Genomic DNA, 18,522 nt, shown 5'->3' with positions numbered 1-18,522 from the left:
CCCCACGTTGTAGCCCCACCCCAAATTATCCTCTATCAAAAATGAAACAAGCTAGTTACAACATGGCCTCTGAAGCTATATAGCCATCACACCCCACGATGTAGCCCCACCCCCAAATTACCCCCTCCCAAAGAACAAAATTACAGTCTGTAGACTGCTAGACAATCTCGGGTGGGTAGAAAGGATACATGTACAGTGTAATGGGATGCAAGTACTGCTTCAGACTTCTTTATTCAAGTACATTTGTAGCAGCAGGTTTGGGGAGTTGTTACATAAGAGTGGACTAACCACTGGGACCCGGTTGTTTATATTTTCATGTTTAAAAGATGCAAGTACTGCTTCAGACCTCTTTATTCAAGTACATTTGTAGCAGCAGGTTTGGGGAGTTGTTACATAAGAGTGGACTAACCACTGGGACCCGGTTGTTTATATTTTCAAGTTTAAAAGATGCAAGCACTGCTTCAGACCTCTTTATTCAAGTACATTTGTAGCAGCAGGTTTGGGGAGTTGTTACATAAGAGTGGACTAGCCACTGGGACCAGGTTGTTTATATTTTCATGTTTAAAAGATGCAAGCACTGCTTCAGACCTCTTTATTCAAGTACATTTGTAGCAGCAGGTTTGGGGAGTTGTTACATAAGAGTGGACTAACCACTAGGACCTGGTTGTTAATATTTTCATGTCTAAAAGATGCAAGCATATGCAAAATGACGTCATAAGGTCATTCTCGCTCGGGTATTCTCCGATGGGCCGAACCGCTGTGGAGTTTAGTATTTAGTGCCTTCCGCCGTCACTCCACGGTCCTGCTCTTGGCCTATACCCCCCTCTGTCGACCAAATCTTATCAGATTGGACTTTGAGCGGCTTGAGTACACACCGCGTCTGTTGGCCGCCATTACAATTTCTAGCCACCAATTCAACTCGGAAATTGAAGTTCTTCAAGTATTTTGTCCAGGAGAATGTGAAGCTTTTTCTGTTATTATTTTTTTTTAAACTTTATTTGAGAACTGGTAAGTTGATTTATTTATACTTTTAGGTTTGTATATATAGTCTTATGCATTTTGAGATACGAATAAGTTTTGAAAAAACGGGCGATTTCATATCTTATTTTAAAAATAAAGATGGATGATGTATATAAAACACTTACACCATGTAGACGAACCTTAAATATGATTAGGATTGTGTGTGATTGTTTTTAAAAAGGTCGCTGTGCACAGCATAAGTGAAAATATAAATGTTCACAGATTTCGGCACATGTAAAGGTATACAGATGATCATTGTGGAAATACTATGTGTATTTGATATATGGATTTGTGAATTGTTTATGAGTAAAAGTTAATCCGAAACTCAAGTTTGACAACAGTGAAAATTAATATAAAATAGAATCAATGTTCTCTATTTTATTCTTTTGACCCCGTTGACCCGAAGGCAAGATCACAGCGCACATAACATACATTTATAAGGCAAGATCATAGCGCACAAAATATAAATAAATATAAAATAAATATATCAGTAATAACGCTTCTCAGATTGTGTGTTCATTTTAGGGATTATTCTTCACCTGCTATAGTTGTATTATCCATAATTATATACTTATATAAAATTAAAACAACCGAACGGTTCCAAAAAACCGAAGGTATGTCCATGCTTTGCTTAAGTCATAGATTCAGAAAGCACACAGAATAAAAAATAGTCACCATACATAATTTGTTTTTGTAAAGTCGTGCAGTTTGATTACACAAGCAAACAATAACAGCGATAAGTGCCATGCCGTTAAGTTCTTGATAGTGTTAATCATTAACTGTGTTGTTGAATCACACAAGCAAACATTCAAAGCGCATAGACTTACGGACTTCGCGCCAAGTGCAGACTGGTATCACTAAAACTTAGTCAACATTGGCGGTTATTCAGGGATCGTGTTCAAATTTAATTTGGTCAAAATTATTACTTGGTAAGAAGATCTGTTTAAGTGTAGCCTAATGAAGCCTAATCGTATGGGCTGTCCTTAATGTCCAATTGATGACTCTTGATTTAAAAAAATAGTGAGCTTTTTAATGTGATCCATAGTTTCTAAATGAACAATGTCCCCCTCCAGGTTTAAAGGCACCTACTTTTTGTAATATTTTCTAAGGCCAGTATCCTCACTTGACCTGTTCCAACATAGGCTATGCATAAAAAACTAACATGTGCAATATTTGGGCTCAATTTTAAATCGAAGTTGCAAGGAAACAAAGAAGAAAAACCCCTTAAGTTTTAGGTTTCATGCCTTCAAACTTTGAGGTGAAAATTAACTCTTTCTCTATAAGTACATTACTTCAAATGGTTTCGTATGTTTTATAGTCAATGGCTCCCCAGTGCTCTGTACCAATTAGTTAATGGTCAATGATTGGTCGGGAGTACACCCCTTTAATCTATGATATTTAAGTCTTGTTGTTGTTGCTTGGCTAGCACTATTAAAGGAAAACAAATTGAAGGGATATAAGAGTAGGGACACATTGATTTGATATTATAAGCTTACATACAAAAAACATATTTGTTTTTTTTTCCCCCGGCAGGTTATACTAAAGAGGCAGCCATGTTGCGCTGGATTGCTGCCGTTATTTTATTGTTTTCAGTCGTCGGTAAGTAGCCTAGTCATGCTGAAGTAAAAGAACAACAATTTTGGATTTAAATGTAAACAGTTGAGGGGCCTTGAACCTCACCACTGCCTCCAATAATAGAAGTAGTGTTTATTCATTCAAAAAACATCAAACCAGTCGCTGAGCGCTTCACAGTATGAACTTTGGTCTGAAAACATAAACACAAAACCAATAGCACTGCAGTGATAAGAAAGTTTTAAAGACCAACATACAAATATCGTCCTTTATTTGATTGTAAAAAGTTGAAACTTCTTCTCGACCCGATGCTACCATGAGAAATAACTTCAAGGGTTCTACACTCAAAATATACATCGTGCACAGTTTCAAATTCCACTATAACCAGCCTCGTATTATCGTATACCATTGGCAGTGCGCCGTATCACCCGCTATCATCCGCGATCAAGCAACCGTTGCATCCCGGGAAAGAAAACAAAATGGTGCGTCGAGATCGTGCACCGATGAGAACGAGGTTGTCCACTAACATTCTTTTCATGTATTCTCTTTATTTGAATGTATACAGTTGAGGGGGTCGAACCTCAGCATGATCTATACTGCTACCACTGTGCCGCCAACCCTTACTGTGAACCCAGAGACCCATCGGATCCGTCCAAAGTCATGTCAGTGACGTCAGAGAGCGAAGGTGTCTACCTCGTGAAGTGCAAAGGAATTTGCTATGTAAGTTTTATACTCATTTCCAGAGCCGTACATTTTTGAAAGAGTTGCGACAACTTGTGATTTGAAGTAATTTGTAATCCAAGAATAATAATGCATGAGTTGCTGGGCATACAGAATGCCAGACTACTACACATTGGATTGTGCTTAGTTTGGACCGATGTGTGTCCATCAATCGTGTGACCAAAGAAATCTGGTCCCTACATGCATGTCGCAACTCTCTTAATACATCCTTTTGACAAGGGCTTCTTGACTTGGGCAGCTTCATAGAGCCCCCTTCTCAAGCGACTGGAATGGGAGATCACGCACCCTCGTGGCTTCATCCCCACCCGACTCGCGAGAGTGGTCTCCCCTTCAAGTCGCTTGGGATCGCAACTCTACGAAGCTGTCAAAGCCAGACTGGGCCTTGACTAAAAGTCTACTCAATACACGGCTCTGTCCATTTCTCTTAAAAGCCTGCCCGTATCTTAGACTATATCCCAAATCTGTTGACGGTAACTATTATTTTTTTGCTCACTCTCAAAATGTTTCCCTATTCCCCAGGATCGTCGCCTAAGGCACACGGTCTACGGTGAGACGCTGGTCTATCGCGGCTGCTACGAGAGGGAAACCGACTGCGTCCCTGGTTGCTTTGGTAACCCCGAACACCAGGATTGCGTCAGATGCTGCAACAAAAACATGTGCAACAGCGCACGCGCCGTGACCTTTAGTCTTCCAGTTGTTCTCCTGTGTTGGGTGGCGTCTAAACTTTGCCGCCAGTGATGAAATCAGAACTTGAAAATATTATTTCTGAACTATATTAACATAAATTTCGTACAAACAGTAAGAGTAAACATTAAATAGTGATGAGCAAAATAATAATAGTACACGTGGCTTATAGCAAAGAGTTACAACTCTTTGGGCTTACCGTTTACCTAGGGTGGATCAATTCATTGGAGATTTTGGAACGCTAGGTGGCAGCAGACTAACCACATAATTTCCATTGTTTTCGTTGTTCTACTGAGCACATAATCAATAACAATGGATTAACTTGTAAGTTTGCTGCCACACCTAGCTTCTCAAAAGTCCCACAATGCCGTATAATTTAAGGGTAACACGTGATCATTACTTGGGGGTATACAAAGGGGGCCTTCCATGCGTCTATATATAGGTTAATCACGTAAAAATATTATGAGTTTTTTTTTAAAACAGTGTTTGCTTTAGTTTGCTTTTCTTTATAGAGTTTCACTTGACAAGTGTTTCTCTACTTCTCTCGCCTTTAGACAACTTATTTAGTTGTCCGCACTCTTCAGTTTGCCTTCCACAATGCAGTACGTTTTATTCCGATCCATTTTTAGCTTGCAAAATAATTATCTTCAACATACTGCGTTTTATGTAAATATTTATGACTAATGATACAGCTTGTAGAAATTTTGCTGCATTTAGCATAGACCATTAGCATCGAACTATGTATATCAATTTCACCAGGCCGGTGAAAATAAAGTTAGCTTTATAGATTTTATTTCTTTGAACGTGTTCCCTTGAACGTGTTTAAAAAAACATTAATTCAAGACGAAGTGACTTGTGTGTTACCTTGACTCCGCGTATAAATGGAAAAAAATAGTTGTAATAATACTCTGTTGATTATTAAACTCAAAAGAGAAGGTTTCAAATGTAGGGGTGAGGGGAGGGGGGGGGGGGGCACGGGAGGAGCGCTGTCAGTGGTTAACAGCTTCTGCTTGCGTGATAGGGGAATGTTACCCAATTTCTGACACGAGTTTGTTATTTCGCCTTCAAATGTAATTAAACTTTGATACCAGGTTTACAAAAAATTGAAATTGTGTGGTGTTTGTTTGTTTATTGTCAATAATATAAACTAAAACATCTGCTAAAGATTGGCAACGGTCGTGGGCTCAAATCCCACCAGCAATATTATGCCTGTGATATTGTTTCTTCACAGAACGCTAAAAAGTAATGAGTAAGGGTAAAATCAATTAATATTCTTTGTTGATATCGAAGTTGATATTGTTGTTGTTGTTGTTGTTGTTTTAAGAAGATTATAAAACTGTTGTTCTTGATTTGTGTGGAGGGAATGTTAAAGATGCTTCCCAATACGTAAACCTTTCAACTTTAAAAAGGTGAAGTTTGCAGGAGGTCCCTTGATTTAGGGTGTGTTCGCAAACAATTCGCAAATTTTCAAATTGTAAGGCATTCCAATCATAGCTCTGAAAGCAAACCGGTCCCTTAATCTTCAACCGTACAATGTTTTATTAATTACATGTCCAGGGTTATGATTTAAAACAAGCAGGCTGAAATTTAGCCAACGTTGAGAACGTAGGCCTGTACAGTTTGTTGTCTTTGTTTGCTTTTAAATTCCATTCAGCAGACGACATCCTCGTCACACACAAACACAAAAGGGCGGGCGATAATAAGCAAATTAAAAGTTAACCATTAACTAACTGGTTACTGGCTGTGGTTGTTACAGCGTTGAAGCGGTCAAAGTTCAGCTTTGTTCCGCCATCTTGTTTTTTTTGCTATGAAGTGGTATTCATCGGGAGTGAGACACCAAGCAGCAACATGAAGAATTTATGCATTCTTGTTTTCTTGTTGATATGTGTGGGTAAGTCATTCAAATAATAAACTGTTTTCTTGTTTATAATTTTAACGAAAAAAAAGATAATTATATGTGATATAGTCACCAAAGGCACTGCTATCTTTGTTAAATTGTCAACGAAAATTGTTTATCTCCTGGCGATCTAACCATATTTCATAAAACAACAACACTCTGTGAAAATTTCGGCTCAATTGGTCGTCGAAGTACAAGAATATAGTGAAAGAAAAACACCCAGATGCTAGCTAGAGAAAGGCTTCAGACCAGAAGTCTTTCTCAGATTCAAATTATTGTAGTGAGAAACAACCTCTTTGTTTATAGAAAGCTACGCAGCGAGGGTATTCTCAAATTGTTTTTATACTATATCGATAGTTCTATATTGCTTGTTACCTGTAAGTTTTTATACTTGCCTAATGTATATTACCTTACGTGTCCAAGGGGCGATTTTACAGAGAGTTAGGAATGTATAGTCCCAACTTAGGACTAGTCCTAGAACATGTTAAAACCGTACGGCTAGTCCTAACTCGAGATAAGACTAGAATCAACCCTTTGTGAAATCCCCCAGTGCATTTAAATTGAATTGATTTGAATTTAAAAGTTATAGGTTACGACCGGGTTAAGTTCTGCCAGGCTAAGATCTGATACACTTTAGTAAAAACCAAACGTGTCCACTGCATTTAAGCTGAATCGTTTTTAATTTAAATTACTTTAGGTTACTGTCAGGCTAAGTTCTGCTACTCCTGTACGGGATTCGATGGCTCATCCTGTGGTAGCACGACGTTTTGGGGTGAAGACCCACGAGTTGGAAAGACAGAATGCCCAAGATTCTGCGTGGTAAGTGTAGCCTGATGGCTCCCGACCCCTAGTGAGGTTTCTTTTTAAAGGAACACGTTGCCTCGGCGATGTAAAAGGAAAACCACGCAACTTCGAGGCAAACTTGTGTGGATCATTGTATTCTACTTTAAAAACATCTTTCTAACCATATGCATTTTATAACAAACGGTTACAAACGCATTTTTATAGACCAACTCGTCCGATCCAAGGCAACGTGTTCCTTTAAGCGTATAAACATTATTCTTTTTGGTTTTACCCATAGACCTTATCGCAAATACCAATGCGCAAGCGCAGACTGTTGAATGAGGTGCATTGTGGGATAGATATGAATCAAATTTTGCTACCAGCTAGACCACAATGCATCTAATTCCAAGCTTTACGCGCGCGCCCCAGTATTTGCGAAAAGGTCTATAAACACTGATGTGTGTTTAGCTACCTTCCTGAGTTCTGTGAAAACCAAAATTACTTGCATATTACTCGGGTGGGATCTGAACTCAGAGCAGTGTCATATCAACAATACCACCGAGAATGTCTGGCAGCTGGAGGCAGTTCGAATCCTAAGTTTTCGGAGTGCAGTCTCCTTTTTTTAAATATTGTATTGTTATATTTTTATCATTGGGGTCTGGTTTTACACATCTCAATGTGACAGTTGTTACACTCATTTGTATTAACCTTGACAGCTCCTGACCAACTTGTATCATTGTGTTTAAGTCTACAGATTTAAAATAAAATAAATAAATGAATAATGTACTTTCTACAGAAAGAGATCGGCACGGATGAGCTGACAAAGAAACGCGTCACAACCAGAGGCTGCGCCGGGAACGACTGCAAAGACGGCACGGTAGGGGGAGTTCAGAAATACTGCTGTGAATTCACGGAGTTGTGCAACGGCGCAAGCAAGGCGACTACTAGCTTGGCTGTCTTCGCTGCGGCCGCCATCTTTGCTCTGCTGGTCTAGTTTCTGGACGCAGTTCCAGACTGTGTAGTGATAAATGGAGTAAAACAAGGCGGTCACACCAAGGGCGCAGTTCATAAAGCCCGTAAACACAACAAAAAACTACCTAAACACAGAAAAGAATTGCTGAACATCAATAGTTACCAGCCAAAATAAAATAAGTTTACATTGTTGTGACGCACTGGTGCCCTATCATCTTTTGCTCAGCATAAACGAAAATGCCAAGCAGCATAGCGGCTTTATGAATTTGGCGCAGCCTGAACTATCTTGCTTGAAGACGCCATCTTTGCTCTACTGGTCTAGTTTTCGGACGCATTTTTACACGTGTACATTTTTTATTCTCTAAAAAGCAGTAGTTAGATGTGCTTTAGCTATGAATGTTGCGCTCCTTTGGTTTCTGTACGAATGAAAAGGGATCAGCCTTTTACTTTATTGAAAAAAATATGCAATAGTTTGGGTTAAGTAAACGATTGTTTTTGGTCGTCAACTTCATTCATGAAAATCATTTCATTCGATGGCTTAAATTGTTTCATTAAGACTCTTTAAAAACACTGGACACGTTTGGTTATTACTCAAACTTTAAAATAGCATGACAACCTATTTGGTTGTAACGTAGTTTTTGAAAAAGATGTAATTTTTCAATGAAATATTTTAATCTGAGGAAGTCATCTCGTAGAAAAGTACGTCATCGAAAAATTGTTGAAACTTATTTTGTAAATACTTGACTCACAGCACATCGAATCTGGATTTGGACTTATTCATTTTGCCAAAATGTCTTCCATTCTTATACACACATGTAATGACTGTAACTAAGTGGAATCGTGTTCCAGGCTTAATAATTAGTTAGGTGTTTTTTGAAGATCTAGACTATTGTGGGCGCTCCATTTTAACTCCGAAAGATCTACGTTTAAATGCTAGGTCGTACTAATGACATCGACATTTCTTTTAAAAAATTTCTCCGAAATCCTCCTTTGTTAAAAAGAATTATGAATAATAATCTAATATGGAAGTAAGTATCCTGTGAACGAAATGTTCTTCCGGAGTTGATTGGGTCAGTTCAAGTGTATTACGGCAAATTTGAATTTTGTGAACGCTGCGGCTAGATGTTCAGTTTGTACCCATTAACGTGTGCGGCACATAAATGTAGCCCGAGCCCTAAATGTAGCCTGACCTAGAGCAAGTTCGAGTGAGGCACTATAGTCGACTATAGTCGACCATTGGTTGATTTTGCCTGGTACCCAGGATGTATTGAATGCATAGGTAACCATGGAACATTGACCAGTGGTTGACAAATGGTCGCCACCCGAACTTGATCCTAAATGTAGCCCCAAACCTGTACCTAAATGTCGCCCGGACTTTAATGTAGCCACATTTAGGTCAGGCTACATTTAGGGCTCGGGCTACCTTGAGGTGCCGCACAACCGTCACCTCGCTACACGTGTATAGAAACCACAAAGTACCAGACAGTTTTTCGCTGTTTTCACAACAGGTATATTGTATACAGCTGAAACTTTCACGTGTGACTTTTATTGTATCTTCCTTGATAGTGCCTATAAATCAGCACTACGCTGATCAAAAACAATGAAAGCCATTATACACTTTCGGTACAGAAAAAAAAAAGTTCACATTTTTACAAATAACTTTCAGGGTTTACAGATTGAAGGTAATGGTGAAAGACTTCTCTTGAAATACTGTTCCATGAAATGCTTTACTTTTTGAGAAAACATTAAAACAATATCAATTCTCGATAGCGAGAATTACGGATTTATGTGCAGAAACAAGGGTGGGTTTTCCCGTTATTTTCTCCCGGCTCCGATGACCAATGAGCCTAAATTTTCACAGGTTTGTTGTTTTATATATAAGTTGTGATACACGAAGTGTGGGGCTTTGGACAATACTGTTTACCGAAAGTGTCCAATGGCTTTAAACACGTGTTTTAAGATTTGTAAATTCATAATTGTTTTTTAAAATATATATATTCAATTGGTTATTGATAAACTTTTCACTCTACAAAATTAACAATTTGGCACAAATTTGTACCTCGTTTCAAAACAAAACTAAGTCAGTCTACATTTTAACAACTTTTAATAAAAAAAGGCAGCTATAAGAAGTTTAGAGCTATGACTGATTGGTTGAACGTCACATATAAGTAAAACCTCTTATTAAACAAAGTAAGAATTTGGAAAAAATCTGACAATCTGTTATAAAACCAGTTGATGAAAGTGTTTATTTGCTTTAAAAAAATCACAAAAATCCGGTAATTAATCTGTTTATTGACTCCATTCTTGAATTTTTTAAACAGTGCCCTCTTGCGGCTAATTCAAAGGTAGATTTATATAATGTACATTATTTGTTTCACATTTTAAATGACATGAGTGTACATATTATTTCTGATTATTTGATCAACATTTTAATAAAATGAAATAAATACTTATGTGTTTAAAAATTATTTAAAAAACACTTTCCAAAAAATGACCTTTCAAGATGACCTTTACATCCAGAAGTCATCCATATTGACCTCCGTGGTTGACGGGTCACCGGATTTGTTGACCTTTGACCCTTTCTCGTTGGTGTCATTCTTTGTCTTCCGGCGAAGTTTTCTACATTATGAAGAAATCATAAGAAATTGTTTAGTAAGTAATTGCTGGAGCACAAACCACAAACCCTTTTCCTGACACTTTTGCCGAAAAATGGGCAGTAGTTTTGCAGTCTTATACACTGTGAAGATGATAAAACAACTTCAACTTAGATAGGCCTACTGTAGCATGTTTTTAAGACTATGAGTGATGGAGCACTAACCAGTCTATATTACTGACTCTACTAAACACCCACAATACTTAATTAGAAAAAAGTCCCGAAGGGCAAATAAAATTAAATTATACTCCTACTCTATATACGATGTGACCTATGTTTACATTCAAACCGCCCTCTGTTGACAAAACTATATAAACGTCATGTTTCGCCGAGCACTGGGTTGCGTAGTCATAGTAAGATTGCGTACACTTTCTAGCTGGCTGCCAAAACACAAAGGTTTTGCCCGGCGGTATGCGCGCGAATCATGTTATGGTTTTCGTGTGACGCAAGAGGTCACATCGTCTATAAGTTCCTCAGCATTCTGAAGATTATAAAACAAATTTAGATGCTGTAGTAAGTTTAGTATAAAGAGCGCTGGAGCACAATCCATTCTCTATAGACCTTTATCATGCTGCCTCCATCTTGGTCATGTTCCTCGTATCGAATAACAATAATGAATACCACCAATCATTTTGCAAATAGGAACCACACTATTTTGTTATTCCAGCCTCGGTTTGGTAACATTGATATCAATAGGAGAAACTAAAGATGGCTGTACCGTGATAAAGGTACACTCACTTTACTAATACCCACAAGTACAAGAAAACAGTTCCCAAATTGATCTTCAACTCCTACTCTATTTTAGTTTTTAAAAATCCACACAAAAACAACAACAACATCAACAACAACAACAACAACAACAGCAGCAACAACAACAACAACAACAACAAACCCGAAGATAACATGCGAGTCCTAAAAAAAAGGCCTAGACCTACTAAAACCTTTGGGGCATTAACATTATATACACGATTATAAAGTGTTTGTACAAAATCCACACACATTAATTATGTAGTAAATTCTATTAATGAGAACTGAATTCTTGGAACGGGGCCTTAAAAATAATACCTGCTAAGCAACTGTTGAAAGAAAATCAGTTGTTAGTGATACATGATAACGGGTGTTTAGGTTGGTGATCTTAAACTGGTGGTTAGCACATATTAATTAAAAGCACATTTATGTTTCATGTTGGCAATGACAATTAAACATACAGTTGAAACGAATAACGTAAGTTTATGTATGAAAAGATGGATTCCACATAATTCAACAATTAAATGTATAGAGATTTCAAGCTGTATTTGTGCACAAATTGTGCTTGTGTGACAGGATAGTCTGTCCCCTCCATAATGGCAAACTGTATACAAACAACTTCTAATATAGCGCCCTCTTTTGAACCATCCTCCTCAGCCCATCTTTAATAATTTCCCATAAGAGGAACAGAATCGCCGGTGGCAGATTTCCCTGAGACACCGCTAGGCCATGACACTTCCACATGAGCATGTGTCGGAGTCTTTGTCATAAAACCAGTTATTACGTAACTTTTATCCCAAGATTTTAAACTGTCACCCCTAATACTCACTTAGGACAGCAGCCACAGAAACACAGAGCATCGCTGATCAAAGCAAACCACTTGTTCAACTCCTTCTTGATTGGCCTAAGACACTTAAAGGTGTCGTCTTGGCAGTACGTCTTGACGAAAACTAAGAGCATTATTCCTGCGGTCACTCCCCCTATTGTACCGCAGAGGGCGTAAAACTTGCCCATGCTGCAAAAAAGTAATACAGGAACATATATATTAATGATATTAATTGACACTTGGTGCAGATATAATTATCTGAATGTTAAAACTCTCTGAGCGATTTCACTCATGTCATGGTTAAAGACACTGGGCACTATTAGAAATTGTCAAAGACCAGTCTTCTCACTTGGTGTATCTCAACATATGCATAAAATAACAAACCTGTGCAAATTTGAGCTCAATTGGTCGTCGAAGATGCGAGATAATAGCGAAAGAAAAAAACACCCTTGTCACACGAAGTTGAGTACTTTTAGATGGTTGATTTCGAGACCTCAAATTCTAAATGAGGTCGCTAAATCAAATTTGTGGAAAATTACTTCTTTCTCGAAAACTATGTCACTTCAGAGGGAGCCGTTTCTCACAATGTTGTATACTAGCAACATCTCTCCATTAATCGTCACCAAGTAAGGTTTTATGCTAGTAACTATTTTGAGTAATTACCAATAGTGTCCACTGCCTTTAAAGGACACCCACGGTAACTATGAGACCCACGCAGTCTGGTTTTTCGTATCAGATATAGCTTCCAATATTTATGTGCCCATTCATTTTGTTTGCTTAGCAAAGCAATGGAGCTGCTTAAGCACAAAAGTTAAAGATAAATCTTAGCTCTTTGTGATATCGACCCCAAGCCAAATTTCATGAAGCTGTTAAGCAAAAGCTACTGCTTAGTAATAGCAAAAGACTTTTGGGACGCTTGGTGGCAGCAGACTTACCAGGTAAATTCCATTGTTCTCGGTAATGTGCGCATGCTCAGAGCTACGTAAACAATGAACAATGGACATTTACCTGGTAGGTCTGCTGCCACAAAGCGTTCCAAAGTCTCCTATTGAGTGGGCCACCAGTCACAATAGTGTAAACTTAATATAATTTTGGCTGGTAACCTTTTTCTGTTAAGCAATATTTTCTTGTGCTTAGTAAGTTTTTGTGTGAAAGTTAACGGTTCCCAGTTCTCACCTCTCGGCTTTAGCAATTTCTGGATCTTGGCAGCAGGTATGGTAGTCTCCGTTCTCATCGGCTCTGTCGTTCACGCAGCATGAGTTGTACGTATTCACGGTGCCGTCCGGTAGGGTGTCGGGACAATCGTAACTGTTACCGGCTGCACCGACTTCTAATTCTGGGTCGATTGGACATGTTGTCGATAGAACTGTAAAACAAAGAAAAAGCACAAAACACACTTCAAAACACCATTTAGAAGTATCGCACAGTACATAAATGAATGTTTGCAGTAATTTAATTTCGAGACCTCAAAATTAGATTTTGAGGTCTCGAAATCAAGCATCTGAAAGCTCACACAACTTCGTTTTTTTCCCCTTAGATTATCTCTCACTTTCGACGACCAAATTGAGCTCAAATTTTCACAGGTATGTTATTTTATGCCTATGTTGAGATATACCAAGTGAGAAGACTGGTCTTTGACAATTACCAATAGTGTCCAGTGTCTTTACAAAATATGCTTGACGTAAGCGTGGAACCACCTGCCTTCGTAAGCGGAGATTCTTTGCTTACGATAAGCAGAGCCAAGAAATTTGGCCCAGGTGATGGCGGTGTGGCAGGAGATCTTTTGCCCCCCCCCACCCCCCCCGTTTGGCAAACGGTTTACAAAACTCTTCTAAAATAGCGCCCTCTTTTGATTCTCCTACAGCGCATGGGAAACATAGGCCCTTTTTGAAACCACGGCGTCGGCTCCAGGTTCGGCTCAGGCTAGCTTGGCCCGCGGTTGTTTTGACATATTGCGCGTGCTTTGCGTACGTGCTCAGGGCTTCAGACGAGAGAATGGAGCCTGAAGCCGAATCCCGAGCCGTAGCCGTGGTTTCAAAAAAGGCCATAATCTCCGGGGACAGATTTCTCTATCATGGCCGTGACAGACGGTGAACTATGTAAAAACTTCTTCGGATAGCGCCCTCTTTTGAATCCTCGTTCTTCAGCGCATGTTACCTTTCCATAGAATCTCCGGGGAGATTTCCCCGTGACACCAAAGGTAGCAACCCAAGGAAAGCGCCCCCAATCTGAGGACAAGGCGGCCACGACGCAAGGCTGTGCCGAATGATGATGTTTCGGGAGACACCCCCCCCCCCCCCCCCCCCCCTCTGTGCAGGCATGGATGCAGGAATATCCCCCTACCTCTATGGTCCAAGGGTTTGTTCTCCCCATAAAAAAAAGCACCACAAGCTCTGATACTATAATTAATTTAGTCTTGGTCCCAAGACCATTGGTGTTGCGCGGTCACACACAACCAACGTTCCGATTATGCACAACTGTCCACGCTTGTAATGAACGAACGCTAGCGGGCGCTCTGTTTCTCTGATTTAGATCTCACTGGTGAGATCCGTAAATCAGAGAAACAGAGCGCCCGCTAGCGTTCGTTCATTACAAGCGTGGACAGTTTTTGCTGTGCATAATCGGAACGTTGGTTGTGTGTGACCGCGCAACACCAATGGTCTTGGGACCAAGACTATAATTAATTGGGCATTAGTCGAACCCGCTAGGATATACCCCTTGCATAACGCTACACTGACGCGCACGTTTTCATGCACAAAGAACACCAATCATTTGCCTCCTTTGACCCAAGTGAGGGCGCTTTTTTACCCAAGTGAGGGCGCTTTTTGAGCGTGTGACGTCACATGCAAGGGGTCTTTTAGCGACTTCAAAGTTGAGACAGTATTTTGTTGTGTAAAAGTGTCAGAATCTTTTACAAAGCCTTACGGATTCCTAATCGGTCTTATGCATTCAAAGCTGCACAAATTAACTATTATGAACGTGACCAGAATAATTCCCCAATCAAGAATGGTGTCAGACTCATTTACAAAGCCCAAGTTCGGATTCCCAATTGGCCATAGGCATTCAAAGCTGTACAGATCTCTTTATGAACGTGACCAGGTGATCATTCTCCCAATCAGGAATTCAAAGTATCTGGGTGTTTAATGGTAATTATGATTTTGTTACGCGTATTTCAAATTGCATTAAATTGCATCAAAGCGTCGTGGGTTATCTTATTGGTACCCCTTTTGAAACCATGTCAACTCCTTTGGAGTATGCAGCACCGGAATCCCAATGGGTGCACACGATGCTAATGGAAGACTTTTGGGACGCTTGGTGGCAGCAGATTAACCAGGTAAAATCCATTGTTTTCGGTCATGTGCGCACGCTCAGAACTACGTAAACAATGGACATTTACCTAGTAAGTCTGCTGCCACCTAGCGTCCCAAAGTCTCCTATTATACACAACGATGTTTACATTGTCAACACTAAAAGGTACCAGGTGAAAGTAATAATTGTCCTTCTGAAGGTAACTTTTATTTTATTTACTAATCTAAGGTTTACATACATCAATACCAAGAAAAAAAATGTGAATTAAAAGAGAAAATACAATTTCAAAAAGTCTTTTCTTAAACACTCTCATGTTGATTTTTTTTTCTGGTAGTTTTGTTTTGGTCAATCAGATAAAAACAACAATTCCTTTGAGTTTCCACTCCTCAGATTTAACACTTTATTAATTCAATATTTTTCAGAAAACAATGTTGCTGGTTCGACTGATCTTCAAAATCATATCTTAGAATGTCAGCCTAATGAAGCTAGGTGAAAAAAATGCTTAACAACAATCTGTTTTTCTCATCCTCTTCTCAACATTCCACAATAGTTAAACATTAATGTTTTAAAATGTAAATAATTAAATTCTATATGTCCTACCAAAAACAGCACTGAAGTGCTTTGTATAGACCTTATGCACATTACGTCATTTCAGTAGGGCGCCCTCACCTAGAGGTCAAAAGGAGGTTGTTCATTGGCCAATCCTGTGCGCCGCGCGTACAAATCTGTGCGTTTCGATTGTTTCGTCACCGTTTTTCCACTAAGATGGCCGCTGGATGACGTCAATGCATAAGGTCTATTTCTACTACCAACGGCTGTTGTGCACCTAAACAATTACACAATATTTGTACGCACAGATATTATAACTAAGGGAATAAAAGGGTAGCGACGAGTTCTTAAACGGCCGTTTAAAACCGGCAGTGTCGTTGCCGTGTGATCGCACGGCAATGACCCTGCAATGTTTTAAATGGACGTTTAAGATCGATTCACTACTCCTTTAATCTTATTCTTAAATGCCCTTCTGTTAAAAAAACGTTTAAAAAAATACATTTATAGACACGTTGACAATTTTAAATACTACTTCATTGGATCATTTGCTTAAAGGGACTGGACACAAAACTCAAAATGATTTTTAGCATAAAAACTTACTTGGTAACGAGCTACTGTTGATATGAAACGTTGTTAGAAAAGGCTCCTCTGAAGTAACGTAGTTTCTTTTAAAGGCAGTGGACACTATTGGTAATTGTCAAAGACTAGCCTTCACAGTTGGTGTATCTCAACATATACATAAAATAACAAACCTGTGAAAATTTGAGCTCAATCGGTCATCGAAGTTGCGAGATAATAATGAAAGAAAAAACACCCTTGTCACACGAAGTTTGTGTGCGTTTAGATGGTTGATTTCGAGACCTCAAGTTCTAAATCTGAGGTCTCGAAATCAAAATCATGGAAAATTACTTCTTTCTCGAAAACTATGGCACTTCAGAGGGAGCCGTTTCTCACAATGTTTTATACTACCAACCTCACCCCATTACTCTGTACCAAGTAAGGTTTTATGCTAATAAACATTTTGAATAATTACCAATAGTATCCACTGCCTTTAAAAAAAGGTAATTTCTCAATCAAACATTACAATTCTTTAGGCCTGAAGCCCTTTATTTATGCATCTGAAAGCACACACATTGTGCAGAGTTGGTGTTTTTTCTTTAACTATTCTCTTGCAACTTCGATAAACAATTGAGTCAACTTTGATAATAACCAAAGGTGTCCAATGCTTTAAATAGCACAAGCAATTTTGAGATCTGCAAAAAGTATAATTCATCTTCCATTCAACAATTAAGTAGATGCAAGTTTTCAAATTTCAAAACAAAATCGCTCACCACTTGAAAGGTTTGAAACAAACTTCTACATAAGTTTGCTTCACAACACAAATCACAACACTTTGTAAATGCTATTATAACACCCATTACAAGTATTCTGCCTGCTCATTGGTTAAGAGTCATAGTTTTGCTAGACGACGGCCGTGTGATAGTGCGTCGGTTTGCCGTGCGCTAGTCCGAAGACTAGCACACGGCGTGCAGTACCCAGACGCCCGTTGCGTGTACGAGGATGATAAATTAATATGAAAAAATAGTCTGTAACCATTTCGGATTGAACGACACTCACTACATCGGTTGTGAGGGCGCTCTCCATGGATTGATACATCTCTATAAATCTGCTCCATAAATATTCTAAAATATTCTAAAATACCACCGTTTTATTCACCGTCTTGGCTGTGGAACCTGCACCACTTTGACTTCTCATTTCGTTGTCCAGTTAAGGTAACTGTTGTGCTTCTTCTTATTCGATATGCCTCCAAAAAAGGACAAAAAACGAATCGTTTCCAACGACTCGACTGATAGTGCACACGATAGCGCTATACCAACGTCTATTTCCGACAGTATACTTGTGGTAATTCGACAAGAATTGCAAGATATGAAATATAGCGTCCAAGAGAAACTTGACATCGTCATAACGAACCAGCAATCTATCCTGTCGAGAATCACCAAAATTGAAAATGACTATCAAGAACTAGAGAAGTCTGTCAACTATACTTCTCGTACCATTGAAGAGATTCAGGCTGTAAACAAGACGCTTTCATCGAACCTCGCCAATGTTACTACCAGGCTTGAGCAGGCTGATTGTAAAATTACCAAACTGGAGGAGGCTACACTACATTTGGAACGCTATTCAAGAAGCTACAATCTCCGTTTTGGAGGCATTCCAGAACTTGTTGATGAACCCCCGTCTTACCCATATGAAAGAATAAAAGAAATCCTGTCAGATAAATGCAGCCTCGAGCCAGAGATTGAAAATGCACATCGCTCAGGCCGATTTCCAAAAATGCCTACAGATCAACCTCGACACATACTAGCAAAGTTCATCTATCGCCCAGAACGTCAACAAGTACTTCGACGTTGCAAAAAGGCGCTGGCTGAGTGTGGAATCTACATAATTCAGGATCTTCCAGCAGTTGATGCAGCAAAGAAGAGAAGCCTGAAAGATGTTATGAGCAAGGCGTTTCAAGAAGGCAAGAAACCAAGCTTCCGTAATGGCCAACTTTACATCAATGGCCAAAAATATACTCCCAAGTCATAAATTCCCCAGTCGGACTTATCAACCTACTTCTGTTGTAACCAACCGGTGGTAATCAAACGTTAATTTTCAACCATTGGAGCAGTGCTGTTCGTTTTAGACAGTGTCAGTAAGAAATTGTAATGTCTTTGTATTTCCCGTTGCCCTCTCTTATGTTCAACCTTTGCATTTATAATTTAGTAT

At 39.1% G+C, this 18,522-nt stretch overlaps 4 protein-coding genes across 5 annotated transcripts in view; 3 read left to right on the top strand and 1 right to left on the bottom strand.

The window, feature by feature from the left end:
* The first annotated feature begins 861 nt into the window (after positions 1-861).
* On the top strand, positions 862-5,126 carry LOC139942970 (uncharacterized). Its single transcript, XM_071939789.1, has 4 exons — positions 862-1,008; positions 2,554-2,619; positions 3,158-3,312; positions 3,853-5,126. Exons 2-4 carry the CDS (start codon positions 2,574-2,576, stop codon positions 4,069-4,071), a joined length of 420 nt encoding a protein of 139 aa, XP_071795890.1. The 5' UTR covers positions 862-1,008; positions 2,554-2,573; the 3' UTR covers positions 4,072-5,126.
* A 625-nt stretch (positions 5,127-5,751) lies between these two features.
* Positions 5,752-9,694, top strand: LOC139942572 (uncharacterized). The gene is made up of 3 exons (XM_071939423.1): positions 5,752-5,908; positions 6,612-6,733; positions 7,494-9,694. Exons 1-3 carry the CDS (start codon positions 5,866-5,868, stop codon positions 7,689-7,691), a joined length of 363 nt encoding a protein of 120 aa, XP_071795524.1. The 5' UTR covers positions 5,752-5,865; the 3' UTR covers positions 7,692-9,694.
* The window catches only part of LOC139942571 (uncharacterized), a 36,369-nt gene continuing 27,397 nt past the window's right edge, over positions 9,551-18,522 (bottom strand). For both annotated transcript variants that reach the window (XM_071939421.1, XM_071939420.1), the window contains 3 exons: positions 13,072-13,261; positions 11,899-12,084; positions 9,551-10,288 (listed from right to left, as the gene is read on the bottom strand). In XM_071939421.1, the coding sequence (XP_071795522.1) occupies positions 10,180-10,288; positions 11,899-12,084; positions 13,072-13,261 (485 nt within the window). In that variant the 3' untranslated portion in view covers positions 9,551-10,179. The remainder of the gene's footprint in view (positions 10,289-11,898; positions 12,085-13,071; positions 13,262-18,522) is intronic.
* LOC139943099 (uncharacterized) lies at positions 15,488-18,415 on the top strand. Its single transcript, XM_071939913.1, has one exon. It carries the CDS (start codon positions 17,554-17,556, stop codon positions 18,340-18,342), a length of 789 nt encoding a protein of 262 aa, XP_071796014.1. The 5' UTR covers positions 15,488-17,553; the 3' UTR covers positions 18,343-18,415.

This window comes from Asterias amurensis, chromosome 10 (assembly GCF_032118995.1).
Source record: "Asterias amurensis chromosome 10, ASM3211899v1".
Classification (NCBI taxonomy): Eukaryota; Metazoa; Echinodermata; class Asteroidea; order Forcipulatida; family Asteriidae; genus Asterias; species Asterias amurensis.
The sequence above is the reverse complement of the archived record's forward strand: the minus strand, read 5'-3'. Positions and strand labels throughout refer to the sequence as shown.

What these genes read in the sequence shown, in the direction of transcription:
- LOC139942970 (XM_071939789.1), top strand. Translation starts at nt 2,574, where the DNA reads ATGTTGCGCTGGATTGCTGCCGTTATTTTATTGTTTTCAGTCGTCG. An exon ending in TTTATTGTTTTCAGTCGTCG is followed by an intron (nt 2,620 to 3,157) that starts GTAAGTAGCCTA and finishes GAATGTATACAG; the next exon opens with TTGAGGGGGTCGAACCTCAG. An exon ending in AGTGCAAAGGAATTTGCTAT is followed by an intron (nt 3,313 to 3,852) that starts GTAAGTTTTATA and finishes CCTATTCCCCAG; the next exon opens with GATCGTCGCCTAAGGCACAC.
- LOC139942572 (XM_071939423.1), top strand. Translation starts at nt 5,866, where the DNA reads ATGAAGAATTTATGCATTCTTGTTTTCTTGTTGATATGTGTGG. An exon ending in TTTCTTGTTGATATGTGTGG is followed by an intron (nt 5,909 to 6,611) that starts GTAAGTCATTCA and finishes AAATTACTTTAG; the next exon opens with GTTACTGTCAGGCTAAGTTC. An exon ending in AATGCCCAAGATTCTGCGTG is followed by an intron (nt 6,734 to 7,493) that starts GTAAGTGTAGCC and finishes TACTTTCTACAG; the next exon opens with AAAGAGATCGGCACGGATGA.
- LOC139943099 (XM_071939913.1), top strand. Translation starts at nt 17,554, where the DNA reads ATGCCTCCAAAAAAGGACAAAAAACGAATCGTTTCCAACGACTCGACT.